The sequence below is a fragment of the Xenopus laevis genome, chromosome 3L (assembly GCF_017654675.1).
Source record: "Xenopus laevis strain J_2021 chromosome 3L, Xenopus_laevis_v10.1, whole genome shotgun sequence".
NCBI classification, from domain to species: Eukaryota; Metazoa; Chordata; class Amphibia; order Anura; family Pipidae; genus Xenopus; species Xenopus laevis.
This window is the reverse complement of record NC_054375.1, coordinates 105,181,102-105,198,363: the sequence shown is the minus strand read 5'-3', so window position 1 is coordinate 105,198,363 and position 17,262 is coordinate 105,181,102. Positions and strand designations below refer to the sequence as shown.

The 17,262-nt window shown below is 38.7% G+C and overlaps 1 protein-coding gene and 1 long non-coding RNA gene across 5 annotated transcripts in view; one reads left to right on the top strand and one right to left on the bottom strand.

The window, feature by feature from the left end:
• Nucleotides 1-9,198, top strand: part of cgnl1.L (cingulin-like 1 L homeolog) — a 59,474-nt gene extending 50,276 nt beyond the window's left edge. For 3 of the 4 annotated variants that reach the window (XM_018250873.2, XM_018250874.2, XM_041585041.1), the window contains exons 15-19: nt 3,966-4,049; nt 4,814-4,938; nt 7,141-7,249; nt 7,545-7,708; nt 8,557-9,198. In XM_018250873.2, the coding sequence (XP_018106362.1) occupies nt 3,966-4,049; nt 4,814-4,938; nt 7,141-7,249; nt 7,545-7,708; nt 8,557-8,695 (621 nt within the window). In that variant the 3' untranslated portion in view covers nt 8,696-9,198. 4 annotated transcript variants of the gene reach the window in all.
• The window catches only part of LOC108711366, a 75,340-nt gene continuing 65,798 nt past the window's right edge, over nt 7,721-17,262 (bottom strand). Inside the window, exons 3-4 of the long non-coding RNA XR_001934884.2 lie at nt 9,122-9,276; nt 7,721-8,713 (exon numbers count right to left, since the gene is read on the bottom strand). This is a non-coding gene — a long non-coding RNA (uncharacterized LOC108711366). The remainder of the gene's footprint in view (nt 8,714-9,121; nt 9,277-17,262) is intronic.

The window sequence follows — 17,262 nt, the reverse complement described above, 5'->3', positions numbered from 1 at the left end:
TGGGGTTTTCTGGATAAGGGATCTTTGCTTAATTTGGATCCCCACATATTACATCTGCTTAAAATCAATTTAAACATTAAATGAACCTAATAGGAATGTTTTGCCTCCTATATAATTAATAAGGATTAATTATACCTTAGTTGGAACCAAGTGCAAGGTACTGTTTCTTTATTACAGAGAAATCCGTTTGAAAATCGGAATTATTTGATTAAAATGGAGCTTTCCAGATAACTGGTTCCTGAAAAAGAGATCCCATACCTGTATTTGTGCTGGGAGTTTCAGATAACACATTGAGGCAACATGCTGATATCCCAGAGTTACTGCAATCCTTAATTTTTGTATAAAGGGAGCCTGCTACTCATTTAGGGTGTCACAGCTGTCCCCACCCCCTATTTCTTTGGAAGTTACCTGATTTTTGCACCCTCTCCGGTCTTAATTCTCCTGATGTTTTTGAACCCAGACTGGGTAAGCTGCTTGTTGGCCTGAATCTACCAACCCCATAACCATCAAAAGGTACATTGTAAACTTGCAAGCATCATGCTACAAATGTTACGGATCAATGCAATAACGTGCCTATGCTGAGCACTTTAGGGGGGTTATTTATTAAAGGTCGAGTTTTTCGAGGGTAGTTACAGTAAAAAACTTGAAATTGCAGGGATAAAAAAAAATTGAATTTTTTGAGAAATATTATGCCCTGAAGCTGCAAAAAGCTCTAATCCGAAATACTCCAGCTAAAACCTGTCGAGGTCATGTAGAAGTCAATGGCAGAGGTCCCTTGAACCATTTGAAGATGTATTTTTTGTGATTTTCAGTTTTTTCAGTGGTTTGTGCTCTAAAACTCGAGCTATTCAAGGTTTTTTCTGCCGATAACTCAATAAATTCTAGTCCCCCCACCGATTGCATCCATTCAAGTTTTTTACATTCAAGTTCATAAATCAGCAAACATTCGAATTGTGAGTTTATTTGAAATAGAAAAAAATCTCCCAAACTCGACCTTAAAGGGATCCTGTCATCGGAAAACATGTTTTTTTCAAAACGCATCAGTTAATAGTGCTACTCCAGCAGAATTCTGCACTGAAATCCATTTCTCAAAAGAGCAAACAGATTTTTTTATATTTAATTTTGAAATCTGACATGGGGCTAGACATTTTGTCAATTTCCCAGCTGCCCCCAGTCATGTGACTTGTGCCTTCACTTTAGGAGAGAAATGCTTTCTGGCAGCCTGCTGTTTTTCCTTCTCAATGTAACTGAATGTGTCTCAGTGGGACATGGGTTTTTACTATTTAGTGCTGTTCTTAGATCTACCAGGCAGCTGTTATCTTGTGTTAGGGAGCTGCTATCTGGTTACCTTCCCATTGTTCTTTTGTTTGGCTGCTGGGGGGGAAAAGGGAGGGGGGTGATATCACTCCAACTTGCAGTACAGCAGTAAAGAGTGATTGAAGTTTATCAGAGCACAAGTCACATGACTTTGGGCAGCTGGGAAATTGACAATATGTCTAGCCCCATGTCAGATTTCAAAATTGAATATAAAAAAATCTGTTTGCTCTTTTGAGAAATGGATTTCAGTGCAGAATTCTGCTGGAGCAGCACTATTAACTGATTCATTTTCGGAAAACATTTTTTCCCATGACAGTATCCCTTTAAATATACAATCCCCTAAATCCAGAAAAGTATAAAGCTGCTCCTCTGATACTGAACTCACCACACCCAATGAAGTGGTTGTACTTGTTTAAATAGTCCAGTGATTTACAAGTGAAACACATTTATTTATATTTATTTATATATATATATATATATATATATATATATATATATATATATATATATATATATATATATATATGTATATATATATATGTATATATATATATATATAAAAAATCAACATGACCTGAGAGTCTTTGCTCAGACAGACTCCATTACTTGCATTTCTCACCCCATGCCTCTTGCATTCCATTCTGTCTTGTGTGATTAGCTCCATGATTAATCCCAATACGTAACAAAACTTTTCTTTACTTCTGCACCTTGTTATGAGTTGGCAATTTGTGTCAAAGAGTGCATTTTACATTTTATAGAACAATTTAACTTGTAATCTACCCAGATGTGGGTTATGCCCTTACATTTAAGGCACAGATGAATAAGACCACACGATTACACATTTCCAGATACGTCATGTTGTTTTCATGATACTGTGCAGTGAATGTCTCACATGTGGGTTCTGTAGGAGAGACAGGACAGATACACAAGAGAAGGCTCAATAGGAACTGGCACACAATAAACAAAAGAAAAATAGAAACAACAGTTGCAAAGAACTTCTCCAGCTCAGGTCATTGACTTTCAGACATGAAAGCCTTGTATATAAGGGTCATTTTAATAGACTGCTTTGGATATTCAAATCAATTAAATGTGAGCCTTGGATTCATAAACCTTTCCTCTTCTCTAGAATTTATGACTTCAAAAAAGTGGATAATACATTATGCAATGATACATATGTAAATGATATGGCCAGTACTTTCAGCTTCATTTTGTAAACTGTCAGCCTGAAGAAGGGACAACGCAGTGCCAAAAACTTGCCTTGTAATATTTCTATATAGTTCATTATTCAAAGGAATCCCATTTCTGCCAACGTTTTTAGTTTCCTCCTGCCGACAAGTCTCATGATTTGCCATAAACTGTTATCTTTAAAATGTACAGACATCAAGTATAATATATATGCTTTGTACAATGCAAATACAAGGCCAGCCGTTTATGTGGAGTAGGAATAAGCCCATTTGAGCTCTCCCAGTCCTGTGTAATGAATGTGACCTCAGTATTCTGGAATGTGAGGCCACTCTTCAGCAGGAGACTCTGGAAGCCTACGTGAGTCTGAATGCATTATGAGAGTAGTCTGTTCTTAGGAAATGTCAAGAATTTTATGATTTGAATGACCAGTGCCATGTAATTAGCATGGGAACTCTTATTTGATGTCCTTCTCTGACCGTATAAATGGTAAATCCATATCTTCTACTGATGAGATTTTATAAGACTGAATAATAATTAAGTCTAGGCATAGCCCCTCTTTCTCTTTAGAGATTGACTTATACCTTATTGGGAGATCTTCAGGATCTTTTTTACTAGTATTTGTATTTGATCAGACTGGCTTTTTAAGTCCCAAATACCTCAGCCTAGGCAAGTTGCATGGTGTTGGTCTTATTGACTCATAGCTAGGAGTGCCACCTTTTCTTGAGAAACAAAAATACATGCCTTCTTATATTTCTATCTTTTTCCCTATTAATAACATTGGTAACGATCAACATTTTACTAGTAAAATACTATCCAAGTGGCAACCCTACTCATAGCCCTATATTAACAAGATTTCTATCAGTGTGATACCCTGGCATTGATCATTATAGCAACAGCTAATTGTGGGCTGTCTTCTGGACTTTTCTCAACAATTTTCTTTTTTAAAATTCTGTACGAATTTGCTTTATTTTGATGTAGATATTGCCCTCTGCTGGCGGATTTTTCTCCTCTTAGAAGCCAAGAGCTGTTACAAGGCAGGTCACCTTGTATATACCATCTTGTATATACCATCTTGTACACCTTTGACACAGTAGCTCTATGTGTGACATTATACTCTGTAAATAAAGTTTACTCTTACCTATACATTTCCATTAGGGCACAAAAACTGTACATCATAATAACTCTTTTGAATATAATAAATGGCGTCCCAAGGATATGAGGTCCAAAAAGGTCCAGGCACATTGCATGTGTAACAGAACAGACCAACGCGCTATATATCAATATCTGTATATCGATGCTCACGCTGCTTTTCTTTGGCACATAACACGCTAAAGGGAAGGGACATATAGCCATGTTAAGCCACTGATCTTTCTTTTAGCATATAAGTAAGAAAATTCCAAAACCCTGCTGCAAACCAGTCATTTTTACTCCCATTAACCATCATTTTTCACTTTTCATGGCAGATTGAGCAAACGAGGAGTGAACTTTTTCAAGAGAGAGCAACAAAACAAGATCTAGAGTGTGATAAAATATCATTGGACAGACAGGTAATAATCTGCTGGGGCAATACCTGTGCAAGGAGGTGTAGTTTTGGGAACTGTATATTTTGGAAAAGAGTTGCCATTTGATGGCAGTGAAGTGAATAAAGCTTGAAAGAGAAATAAGACACAACCCAAATACCAAGAAAAGTAGCAGAACAAGAATCCAGCCTCCCGTGCAGTAAACTTTCTAAAGCCACTAGTACATTGGAAAGGAGTAGAACAGAATAGAAAATGCAGGTATATATGATGACTTTTTAACAAAGTCCAGGCTCTGAGCACACGTGTGTTTTGACTGGAAACCATAGTGGTTAATGCCTTGCATGTCTTTCAGCAATTCCCATGGATAAATGGGGAAACCAGCAGCTGGATCTAGATCTAGTACAGAGGTGAACCACTGCTTAGACACCTTTTAGCATTGAGTGATGGACTCTCTGTGACCCTTACACCTGCCTTAAACAGTGCAGTTCCCATTAATCTCTAAGGGAAGCAGTACCTGGCACCACAACAGTTTTCCATCTAAACATAATAATGGTGAAAATGCACTTAAGTATTTAAAGTACTGGGTAAAATCCCCTCAAAATGGATTTATGTTTAATGCAAAGGCATTCCAAAGCTCCAATAGAAAAGGAAAGCCACTAAAGCGAGAAACCCCACATATTGTGTAGATTAACAATAGAGTTATGCAGTATGATGTATTTGACCTGGTCTGAATTAAGTATAGATTCATTAAGTTGTGTATTGTTGTGAGACAATGCTTTTTATTTTTCTAGAACAAAGACCTGAAGAGCAGAATAGTTCATCTTGAAAATTCACACAGATCAAATAAAGAAGGGCTTGTCGCACAGATGGAAACGAGAATAGCAGAGCTGGAAGAACGCCTGGAATATGAAGAAAGGTAGAGTTAGTGTGTACATGAGCACAAACAGCAATTGTAGGTGTGGATCTGAGGAACTTTAGAAATGGTTTAATGTAACCGTACCCCAAATCTTCCTGGTGTATTAAAGGGAACCATAAAAATGAAAGTGAAAATGATTGATTTGACTTGGGATATTGTAAGCATTATGTACTTTTTTTGCTATCAGCTCAGTGTTCAGATATATTATGGAGTCTTAGATCATACATATTCATGACCTGCCTCAAACCTTGCTCATGGTCAGTATAATGCCCTTTTAAGCCTTGCTGAATAAATCGTTTTGCCGTTTTAGGACAATAGTTGATTGTTTAGTTTGGAGATTTAAGACACTAAGATTTTTTTTGTTCATTTTCATATCCTAAAGCAGTGGTCCAATTCCTTAGATGTTGCTCGCAGTGGCCTCAAAGCAGGTTCTTCTTTTTGAATTCTTGGCTCGTAGGCAAGTTTTGGTTGTATACAGCCAGGTGTAATGCCAAACAGAGTCTCCTGTAGACTGCAAGTCACCTATGGGCTACCAACAATCACAGTCCATTATTGGCATCTCCAGGAACTTGTTGTACATTTGTTTCTCTCCAACTTTTTTTTTTTTACCTTTGAATGGGTAAAAAGAAAAAGGTTTAGGGATCCCTGCCCTAAATCCTACAATATTGCCATATGTGCTCTTGGTCTGTGCTGCCTAGGTAAACTTCTACAAGCTGACCATCCATGTTTTTCTATTCTATGTAGTTGCTGCTTTTGATTGTTTTCAGAGTTTCCAATAAAGAATTTAGAATTTCCTTTTTATTGGAAGAGCTTTGTGTTCCCACTCTTATTACTTCACCTTTGAGTAACGTTTAGTATGTGTAGATTGTGATATTTTGAGACAATTTGCAATTAGTTTTAATGTTTTATTATTTATGGTTTTTATGTAATTTAGCTTTTTATGCTGCTGCTGTCCAGTTTGCAATTCCAGCAATCTGGCTGCTAGGGTCTAACAGACTGGAATATGAATAGGAGGGGGCGTAAATTGAAAGATGAGTAATAAAAAGTAGCCATAATAGTAAATGTGTGCATTTGTTTTTAGAAGGGTTCAGTGACCCCCTTTTGAAAACTGGAGAGGAAGGCAAATAATTCAAAAATTATAAAAAAAAAAAAAAAAAATGAAGACCAACTGAAAAGTTGCTTAGTATTGGACATTCTATAACATAGTAAAAGTTAACTTAAAGATAAACCACCCCTTTAAAGTGATAAACAGTGATTGGCCAAGACTTGGGATGCACAGGTAGAAGCCTGCACTGCATTATGTGCTGTGGGTTTCCCAGCAATTCCGAACTGTTCACATGTATAAGGTATTGTAGTTGTGCTGCTTCCGCAATAGTGTTGCCTGACCTTGCAGTGTGGACCTGCCCTGGCGTACCCTTAAATGTATGTTAATGCCTTTACTGAAGCACTGCTGGGCACTGTTACCCCCCCCCCAATCAGCCACTAATTACTGTAATAGCCATATTACACCGTCCCATAATAAATATACAGTCTACACCAAACACTGTATATAATATCTGCAATCAGCAGCCTCACTGGATTTCTCTTTGTGCATATAGGGGTGCCTGGAGAATAAAGTAAAGGTATTCAGCAAATGCAACAATACAATGGCTTTACTGTCTTTGTGTTTTTGTTTTGTCACTTTATGTTGTCATGTTTGCACATAGTAGCAGATAGGCAGGAATTCTGAACAAACCTGACCAGTAAATGTATTTAAAGCCTAAACCCTCCTTGTTAAGGAAATAGATCTGTAGATACTTTCATGGCTGAACAGTCTTCCAGCCAGCTCCAATCATTGGTTTGCAATTAAATCGTTTGTTCCTGTTTATTTTGTTTTTACTCTGCAAATAACGTTTAGAAAACCAACACTACAGAGTAGTGTGCTTTATAATACTAGTATCAGTACTTTAAAGGGAAACTCTCTCTAATTATGTCTGAACAGCCATTAGTCGCCAACAGGCATAAATGATTTAGTGAATTTATTTTTATGACTCTTCTGAATGGCAACCAAATGTTCAGCGCTTCCGACGGTAATTGCTTGGAATATTAAAGAGGGTTGTACATTTGATCAGCATTCTGAGTGAAGCGAAATGAGACAGCTGAACAAGAGCTGGCTCGATTGCCTGCTTAACATTCAACCAATGTTCTTTTCCTCTCTCCTAGGGACCGGGCAAGTCTCCAGCTCAACAACCGCAGACTGGAGAGGAAAGTTAAGGAGTTAATGATGCAAGTGGATGACGAGCACCTTACTCTAACGGATCAAAAAGATCAGGTAGCAATGATTTGCCTGTGCTTGCTTTACACTGTTTGATGCATATTCATCCTTCTATAGAGCTTTGCTCAGTAATATTTGTCCTATTTTAATAAGTCTAAGTGCTCAAGCAGCCCAAACCTTTAAACCTATGCTATGGATAAATGCCTTTATACACATTTAGTTTCAGAAGACTTAATTCCCTGGTGTCTGTAAGCAAAATATTTAATTTCAATAGATCTCTTCCAGTACTTCCACCGCAGAGGGAATATTAAATCTATTGAGCCTTGCCTGTGTTTCCATTTCCAACCTTTAGTTAAGTTTGCGACTGAAGTCAATGAAGAGGCAAGTGGAAGAAGCTGAAGAGGAAATCGACAGACTGGAGAGCGCGAAAAAGAAACTGCAGCGGGATCTAGAAGAGCAAACCGATCTAAATGACCAACTTCAAGCTCAACTTACCGCTACGAAAAAGGAACTTAGGTGAGAAAGCAGTGATGGTAACTGGTGTCTTTGTATTATTAATGCAGCAGGTATACTTGTTGCTTGTAAAATTAGAAATCTATTCTTGTGTAATATAGTAGTCAAAATACAACAGGTCAACAACAATACAAATTGAACCGTAGAGAAGCCAAGGCAGCTAATGAGAGGGGAACCCTCCCCTTCTGTACATTTTAAATTAACCTGCAACCTATAGAAACTGCTGAAGAATTTCATTCTGGAATTAACATGTGACTTTCAAAATTCTTATTGACACACTATAACAACTTTACTTAACTGATTGGAATGCAGAGTTCAATTACTTAGCAATCAGAAAACAATTTCTTGTACATTACCTATAGTAATTTGTTAGTCCATGGACACCCTGTGTATTTTATTAACCGTACTGTAGGCCTATGTAGTTAAATTGATATGCAAGTCCCAACATAATGCCAAATGGCAGATCTTCAATGACAATGTAACAAAAGGTGCAAAGTTTACCATTCTGGAGTCAGAAAGGAACTGTCTTTCACGCTGAAGATTAGTGATTATGGAAGTGAAAGTTTTTTTTATGGATATGTATTTTTGTTTTATATAGCTTCAATAACTATGTAACTTCTCCATATTAAATTGACATTACACAATGGCTGTTGGGTTGACTGGAAGTTCTACAGCAAATCAAGATGCAGAGTAAAGATATAGATTATTTATTTCCTTTAACTTGTCACTGAGAATTGCATAGCAGCCATCCCGATGGCCACCCATTAGCTGTTTGGCATTGTACAGCCCTTAAAAACGGCAAATGAAAAATCTAAACAATAATCTCACATCTATGTTATTTATTCCAATAGCAGACGCAAGAGTTCTCCAAGCCGAATGGTTAATGACCTTGAGGATGATGATGACGACGACCTGAGCACTGACGGGGAGAGTCTTTATGATGGTCCATCCGTATATACATTCTCTAGGGATGATGGCATACGGGCCTGAGCTGCATATTGTTTCGGACTATGGAAAATAAAAAGAGACACAAAAGCTTTGGAATTTGTTACATACACAACAAAACTGGTGCCAAATTGGCTACACACAAGCAGTTCAATGAAAGTTGTATTATTGGAAACACAGCTGAATTTTCAGTTGCAGTATTCTGATTTTTCTATGTAAATGTTATGCTTAACCTAAAACAATCATTTATACTTTGCCATGCAAATTATTTCACAGAGAATCGTCCAAATTGATAGTCTTGTGATTTTAAGTCTATGCACTACAGTTATTTAATAACTATTACATAGACATCGAAAATATATTGATGTATATATTTGTTTTATTGATTCATACACTTCAATTTTGTAAAATCACATTTGTGACTTAATTTTCATGCCATTATCAAATTAAATATCTTCTTTCAACTATTACCTCTATTACTGAGCTGTATAAAGTCACGTTCAAAACTTCTTTTCACACAGGGTCAATAAAGTGCCAGAAGTGATATAGAAATGGTACAGTTTGTTTTTTCTCCTTGGCTAATTTCCACATGGTATTTGGCTGCATCAGGCTTGTCTGGTTATAGCCTATAGAAATAAAGAATGTATAATACCCAATGATGGTACAATGAATCAGGTCTCTCCTGCTATACATGGCTATAGAAAACATTCTAGACCAGTGATCCCCAACCAGTGGCTCGTGATCAACATGGTGCTTTCCAACCCCTTGGATGTTGTTCCCAATGGCCTGAAAGCAGGTGTTTATTTTTGTAATTCCTGGCTGGAGGCAGGTTTTGGTTGCACAGAAACCAGATGTACTGCCAGACAGAGTCTCCTATAGGCTGCCAGTCCACACAGGTGCTACCAATCGCTAATCACAGCCCTTATTTGAACCACTCGGGAACCTTTTTCCTGCTCATGTTGCTCTTCAACTCTTTTTATGGGTGGCTCATGGGTAAAATAAGGTTGGGGACCCCTGTTCTAGACATAGTTGGACATTAACCAACGCTTAGCAGAAAGTGTCAACCTCTATTGCAGTAGTTTCCGAACATGGAGCAGTGAGCTCTGTTTAGAATGTTTGTCTTCTTTCTAGATACTGCATCCATGAGGATGCCATTTACGACAAGTAGTTATTTGTAGTTATATTGTTGTAACTAGGGCTGTCATTGGGGTACTGCTATCGGGAGCCTTGTGAAAAATGGGGGTTCCAAGATGTGAAAATGTATGGTTCATTGAAAGGAATAGGGCTTGGTGAGTCATGGGTGGAGCTCTGCCCCTAGCGGTAGGGCTTGTCTGGATGACCAGTCATTTACAGTTGCTTGAAGCATTGAACAAATTGTGCCAGGGAGACCATCACCCGGAAAATGGTGTGTACCATTTATATGGCACAGTAGGGTACTATCTAAGGGGAACTATTGCTGCCCCTACATGAAGGTGTTCTGAAAGATTGTATTTAGTTGGAGGAAAGCCCCTTACAAGGAAATCGGTCTTTAACAGAGCTCCCAAATGAAATGGCTTTTCCAACTTAACTGTAGAAGGCCTGCAATATATAGGTCAAAATAAATCAATGTCTTAGCTCTACCTAGTTTCTATGTCTGTAAAATACATCAGGATGCTCAGGACCTGTCAAGGGAGCGATCTGTAGAAAGGTCACCACACTCATTTGCCATTGATTGTTAGCATAAAAGAAAATGGGAGGCTCTTGAATAGAGATAATATGAGACTGGGGGTTTTATACGTTTATAGTTTGATTTATTTATGTCCTTTAGGTTTTAGGCTTTGTTAAATATACAACAAGATGGGAAAAGTGTCCCTTGGTTTAGTAACCCAACAATCAGAAGTTAGCTTTCAGTGCATAGTGCAATTAAAATAATGAAAGTAAACATCTAATTGGTTGCTACTGATCACTGGAGCAGGGCAGACTTTGGTCATTTTACTACATTGCCACCTATGGGCTGTTGACACTGGATCAGAACCATGGAATTTCCCTCAGGTTGTTACACAGTAAAACTGGTGGCCATCTATTATTGTATCATGATTCTATGTGTTTTGGAATAAATAACTTGGGTCCTGGTATGTTTGAGATCCTTGATTAGTGGGCCTTATCCTGCTTGTGTATATGAGAGGTCAATGTTACCCCCAAAAGGGTTAGGAGACTCACCCTCTCTACAACTACCATTAAGCTAGCCATACATGCTGAGATTTAGTAAGGCAGCTTTTCCTTGGTTGGCCAAATGAAAACCAGTTGCAACTCTGCAGGTCCTCTTTCTGCAGTTCTGATAACATGAACAACAGGCCTGAACTAACAGAACATTATAAAGTTGACTCGTGAATTGCCCCTTGTACAATAGCCATCCTTTATCACCTTTAGTGGTTTAGTGCAAGGTGATCATCCATATGCATGGCCAAACAGTCGCTTAGATAGGACATGGGCATATTTTACAGATGCAGGCCTCAAAATCCCGCTGGGGAAGGGGTCATTGTAATTTTCTTTTTAGGCAGGGGTCAAAGTGATTCAATATGAAGGAATACGGCAATTTTATCCACTGGCTACTTGAACGTAGAGACACAATAATAATAATAATGCAATAATACTAATAATAATGCAGTGACTCCTGCAGCATTAAAGAGCTCAAAGACTCCCTTTGGCACAGTGGACTCCGCAATGTATGAAAAAGGGACCCCGGCATTTCATGATACAGTGTCGCCAGAGATATGTGATACAGTGACTGTAGCATTTAAAAACGTAATGGCTCAGCAACACATATAACACAGTGCCCCCAGTATTTTATGACTCAGTAGCACCAGACCCAGCACTATACACACTGGGGATCATTTATCAACACTGGGCAAATGTGTCCATAGGCAGTTACCCATAGCAACCAATCAGTGAATAGATTTTTAAAGCCAGCTGCAAGTAGAACAGCGAATGCAACAATTTGCCCAGTGTTGATAAATGAGCCCGGTGACCCCAGCATTTCAAGACTTTGACACAATAGTGAGAAAACAATTAAAAGCTATGGGATATGATATAGTCACATATGGCTCAGACGGATGCAACTTATCCCAATTCAGCCCCTAGCTCTAGCGCTTGTTTGGATACCAGGCATTTACAGTTGCTTGAAGCATTGAACAAAGTGTTTGGCCTTACATTTCATGTCTTTCCATCAAAAGAACGGCTTTTGAATAAAGTTGTTGATGAAGGAGAAAATCAGAATGGACCATAGTGTAGCTAGCAATTTGCTTCACAGAGGTGTTTCCCTAGGCGAAACAGTGGCGCATGGCAATTAAAGTAATTGCACCTAATTACATAATATATTTTATTTTTAGCAAACTTTGACTAGTAATTTTGAGATTTGAAAGTTTGAATAACTGGGCGGACCAGGGCTACCCCGTCAAACAGGTCTCTCGAGGGTGTGGAGTTATAATTGCCATTTGTGATAGTACTTGACTGAATACAATAATGGGGAGCGCAGGTGTGTGGGGGTGCAACATAAGGAGCTGGCTTCAATGCAGTGTATGTGTGTTACAGAGAAGATGTAGGATGGCAGCAGTTTGATCACATTGCAGTCACTGAATTCTTTATGGAAGGAAATGTTGCTTTATTCTTATGTATCCAGTGCTGACACAGTGGGGCATATTTATCAAAGATTAAAGTTAGAGATCACCACAGAGTGAAATTCCGCCACTCTCCATTCATTTCTATGGGATTTTTAAAAAAGTATTTTCACAATGGGTGAAAGTTCATCCTTTGACAAAAATTCCAAAATTCCATAGAAATGAATGTAGAGTAGCGGAATTTCACTCTAGAGGACTGTGGCGATCTCTAACTTCATTCTTATAAATGTATGGCTTGACACAGTACAGGTATAGGATCTGTTATCCGGAAAGCTCTGAATTATGGAAAGGTCATCTCCCATAAACTCCATTATAATGAAATAATTCACATTTTTACAAATAGTTTCCTTTTTCTCTGTTGTAATAATAAACAGTACCTTGTATTGTACTTGATCCCAACTAAGGGGCAGATTTACTAAGCGACAAATTTTCACCGGCGTCCGTTTCGCACCTATCCCAACACTTCGGTAGGCGCAAATGCGCTCAGAATACGCAAATTCACTAATATGCGGAGTTTCGTCCTGGGCACCAAACGCTGGCGACTTTTCACTAGCAGTACTTCGGCAGTGCGAGCATTTCATAACAAAGATGTGTTAGCGTTCATTTGTGCCTGGCGAACACTAGCGAATTGTTGCTAGCGTTAGCCACTTCGCACCTTAGCAAATCTGCCCCTAAGATTAGAGGCAAAACAATCCTGGGTTTATTTAATATTTCATTATTTTTTTAGTAGGCATGAAGATCCAAATTACAGGAAGACATTGTGCCAGTGAGATCATCTATAATCCTGTCTATCTCAATGGCTCCAGTTTTGGCCAGATATATGTCAGGCAGGTAGTCAGGTTGGCCTTATACATGGGCCAATATGCTGCCAACTTAGTCTGGAGGGGCTGAATCAGTAGCTTCAATGTCAGATGGGCCTTCTTGGTGATACCAGAGAATCTGACTTTCAGGGATCGGTCTCACATCAGTATTAAAGCTGTTATATAGGCTATGGTAAAAACAAAAATGGTCTGATAGTAATAGTCCTTGGCTCGGGCCCACCGGATATAAGGACCCAGCCAGCTTTTGGAAGTCAGAGCCAGGCTAATAAGTACCATTATATCATATCCTTTATACGTGGCTGGACCACTTTCAAACATCTAAGCCAATTGTCATTTGAAGGAGCTTTTGATTGCTGTGTCAGGAGATGATAACTATCTACATCTTCTGCTCACAACTCATAACTTGCAATGCCTAATCTCAAATGCGGATAAAAGAAGATTTGTGGGTCAAACAAGGTTGATGGCACAATTTATTGATCTATCCAACATGATTTATAATTGTTATGTTTCACTTGGACTTGGCAAGGTTGTTTTTAAATCTACAATCAATATTCTGACACCTTGCACATGCATATACTTTATCCTGACACATTATAGGACATTGCAAGGTGATCAATGGCTTTTCACACACCTCTGACTTTGGGAAGACCTTTATGCACAAACCCACCACGGAAACCTGTCAGTTAAGAGATGGCACCATTAAAAGTTGTTATGTAGAGCCCTGCCATCATTTGCTGAATTTGTGACTTCAAGAGATTTGCAGAAGAACAGTGCCATCTGGTGTCAAAACACAGTATACTACAGTTTTACTAAAGATTTGTCTATGAAAAGAGCAGGTAAAGTTGCTGTACCGTGTTAGCCAGTAAAAATGTTACAGGGCAACCCTTTTGAAATAAAAAATAACAAAAGTGGTATAAAGGTGATACCTTTATTGGCTAACTAATATAATCATAGCAAGCTTTCACAACATTTTAGTTCCTTTTTCAAGCGGATTACAAATGTCCTGGTTTTTCCTCAAGTATATATTGTATGTGTTAATCATAGGGTGTGGATCCTTCATACTGATATACAATAAGGGAAAGTCTACTGCTATAAAAGAAATATGGTCTAAATGCTCTGCAAGTTGTATTGACCTTACATTTAGGACTAATCCATTTGTGATCTAGAAAAAACATCCTGACCTTTTGTCAGTCAATCAGATGTTTGTCCAGTGTTGGACTGGCCCACAGGGATACCAGGAAAACTCCCAGTGGGCCCAGGTGTCAGTGGGCCTCTTGCTTCTAACCATTTGGCCTATTTCATGGTCATTTCCTGTTTCTTTAAGGGGCTTAATAATGAAGAATATAGTATAGTATGTAGAGATAAAAGACATGTAGAGATAAAAGACAAGGAGAATAAAGAGGTTGAGTGAAGAGAGCAGGAATAATAGTTTGGAAAGTGGGCCCATTTGGAAAATGTCCATAATGCATTTCTATTATTATTATTATCAGCACATATTTATAAAGTGGCAACACTGTACAATAATTGGTCTATAGAATGGACATACAGATTACATACAAAAAAACAAATAAGTCTCAAAAACTATGTAATAGTATCTAATTTAGTGTTATGTATGTAGTATTACATTCATGATCATAAAGCTGAGTGCAGTGGCGGAACTACCGGGGGAGCAGGGGTACGAGTGGGCCCGCACCCCCTCAGGGCCCCCCGGCAGACCGTGCTCCGCTGACAAATGCGGCCAAATGCGGCCGTTCGGAGGGGGCGGGGCCTGGCTGTGCGCCACCCCCCTCTAGTGACGCTTCTGGCTCAGTGCATAAAAGATTGTATGCGTGAGTTATATAGTTACGTTGGGTTCAGCCCCTCCTAATGAATCCCAGGGCACATACCTACACACCCACTGAAACTATATATATCAATATCTATATTAATACATAGCCTTGAATATTATGCTTGTCCAAAAAAATCATCCAAGCCCCTCTTGTAGGTGTTAACTGAATTAGCCATCACAACATCACCTAGCAGTGCATTCCACAACCTCACTGTCCTGACTGTGAAGAACCCCCTACGTTGCTTCAAATGAAAGTTCTTTTCTTCTAGTCTAAAGGGGTGGCCTCTGGTGATGATCCATTTTATGGAAAAATAGTTCTCTTAGCATCCCAGTGAAGACATGGCATTCGGGTCACATGATAAAGCCGAACGTCATCCTGACCTCTCTGCCCCTGACTGCTTTACTCACTCGCCAATGAGATTTATGCCTACCATTGCCAAGATAAAAAGGCAAGCTTTCAAGCTCCTGTGCTCTGTTTTTTGTCTTCAGTTAATCAGCGAGCGAAGGAGCAGAGGGGCACATAGAAATATTTGCAGGGTTCGGGTCATGGAACAAAAATGTTCTTTGCAGAAATGCAACATAAAGTATCACTTACTGATTATTAAACAAATTTGCGCTTTTGTGTTAGAAGCATAAGTACTTCAATCTTTATATTTCCCCTAAAGAGACGTCCATGAGCCTTTTTCATTATGTCACAGGAGCAGGAGGAGGCACATACGCAATAGCGATGTATTGCAGGGGGAAGAACAATTTCAAAATGGCTGGCGGCAAAACGTAAGCCATTTTCTTTCAGCTCCTGCGAGAAAACTTTAGGCTTTGTGCGCTATTAAATGTTGCGTTTCAGGAGGGGGGGGGGGTGACTCTGCACTCTCTCCAGCTCATTTACTGTATATCCCTCTTATGGACTGAAGCCCAAAACTGCACCACATACACCAGGTGAGGCCTTACCAATAACCTATAAAGAGGCAAAATTATATTTTCATTCCTTGAGTTAATTCATTTTTTATGCAGTAAACTACAGTACTTTATTTGCTTTAGTAGCCACAGAATGGCGTCTGGAATTAGACAAAGTGCATAACCTTGCATTTATCAACATTGAAACTCATTTTCCAGTTTGCTGCCCAGTTTTCCAACTTAGACAAATCACTCTGCAAAGTGGCAGCATCCTGCATGGAACCTATAGTTCTGCACAATTTAGTATCATCTGCAAAAATAGAAATGGTACTTTCAATGCCCACCTCCAGGTCATTAATAAACAAGTTGAAAAGCAAGGGACCTAGTACAGAGCCCTGCGGTACTCCACTAACAACACTGGTCCAATTAGAAAATGTTCCATTTACCACCACTGTTTGTAGTCTATCTTTTAGCCAGTTCTCTATCCAGGTACAAAACCTTCCAGGCCAATATTCCTTAATTTAACCATTAACCTCTGTGTGGTACTGTATCAAATGCTTTAGAAAAGTCCAAGTAGATTACATCCACTGCCATTATGGAGTCAAGGTTATTGCTCACCTCCTCATAAAAGGCAATTAAATTTGTTTGGCAAGATCAATTACACATAAAACCATGCTGGCACAAACTCATAGTATTATGATTTGCAATGAACTATTTTATCCCTTAATAACCCTTCAAAAAGCTTTCGAACCACTGACATTAGACCGGCCTATAGTTTTTAGGCTGAAAACGGGGTCCCTTTTTGAATAGCAGCACCTTATTAGCAATTCGCTAGTCTCTCTGCAACATGCCAGACCTCAATGAATCCTAAAAATGTAAGTGAAGTGTTTTGGCTTGTTTAGTTCCCTGGAAGGAATACCATATGGTACAAGATTTTTATCTATCTTTATATGATCTAGTCTCTTTTGAATTTCCTCTTGCATGAGCAATGCATCATTTGTTGAATTAATAAAATTGGGACTGTTTTTTTGCATGATTCATTGGCCTCCTTATACCAGATAAACTTTTCAGCTGTCCCGGCTAACTTGAAGCCTTAAAAGCTTGTCTTTTCTTACCAACCCGGCACCAACAATTCTATCAAACTACAAAGGTTTTGCTTTTCATTCTTAACCCAACAAGTGTATTATTATTTAGTTGTAATATTGGTTTGCAGGCAGCCATCTCAGGTCATTTTGCTTTCTAAAAGAGCCAGTGCTGCACTATGGAACTGCTTTCTGTCAGGCTATTGTTTCTCCTACTCAATATAACTGAATGGGGTTGCAGTGGGACATGGGTTTTTTTACTATTGAGTGTTGTTCTTATATCAAGCAGGAAGCTGTTATCTGATTACCTTCCTGTTGTTCTGTTGTTAGG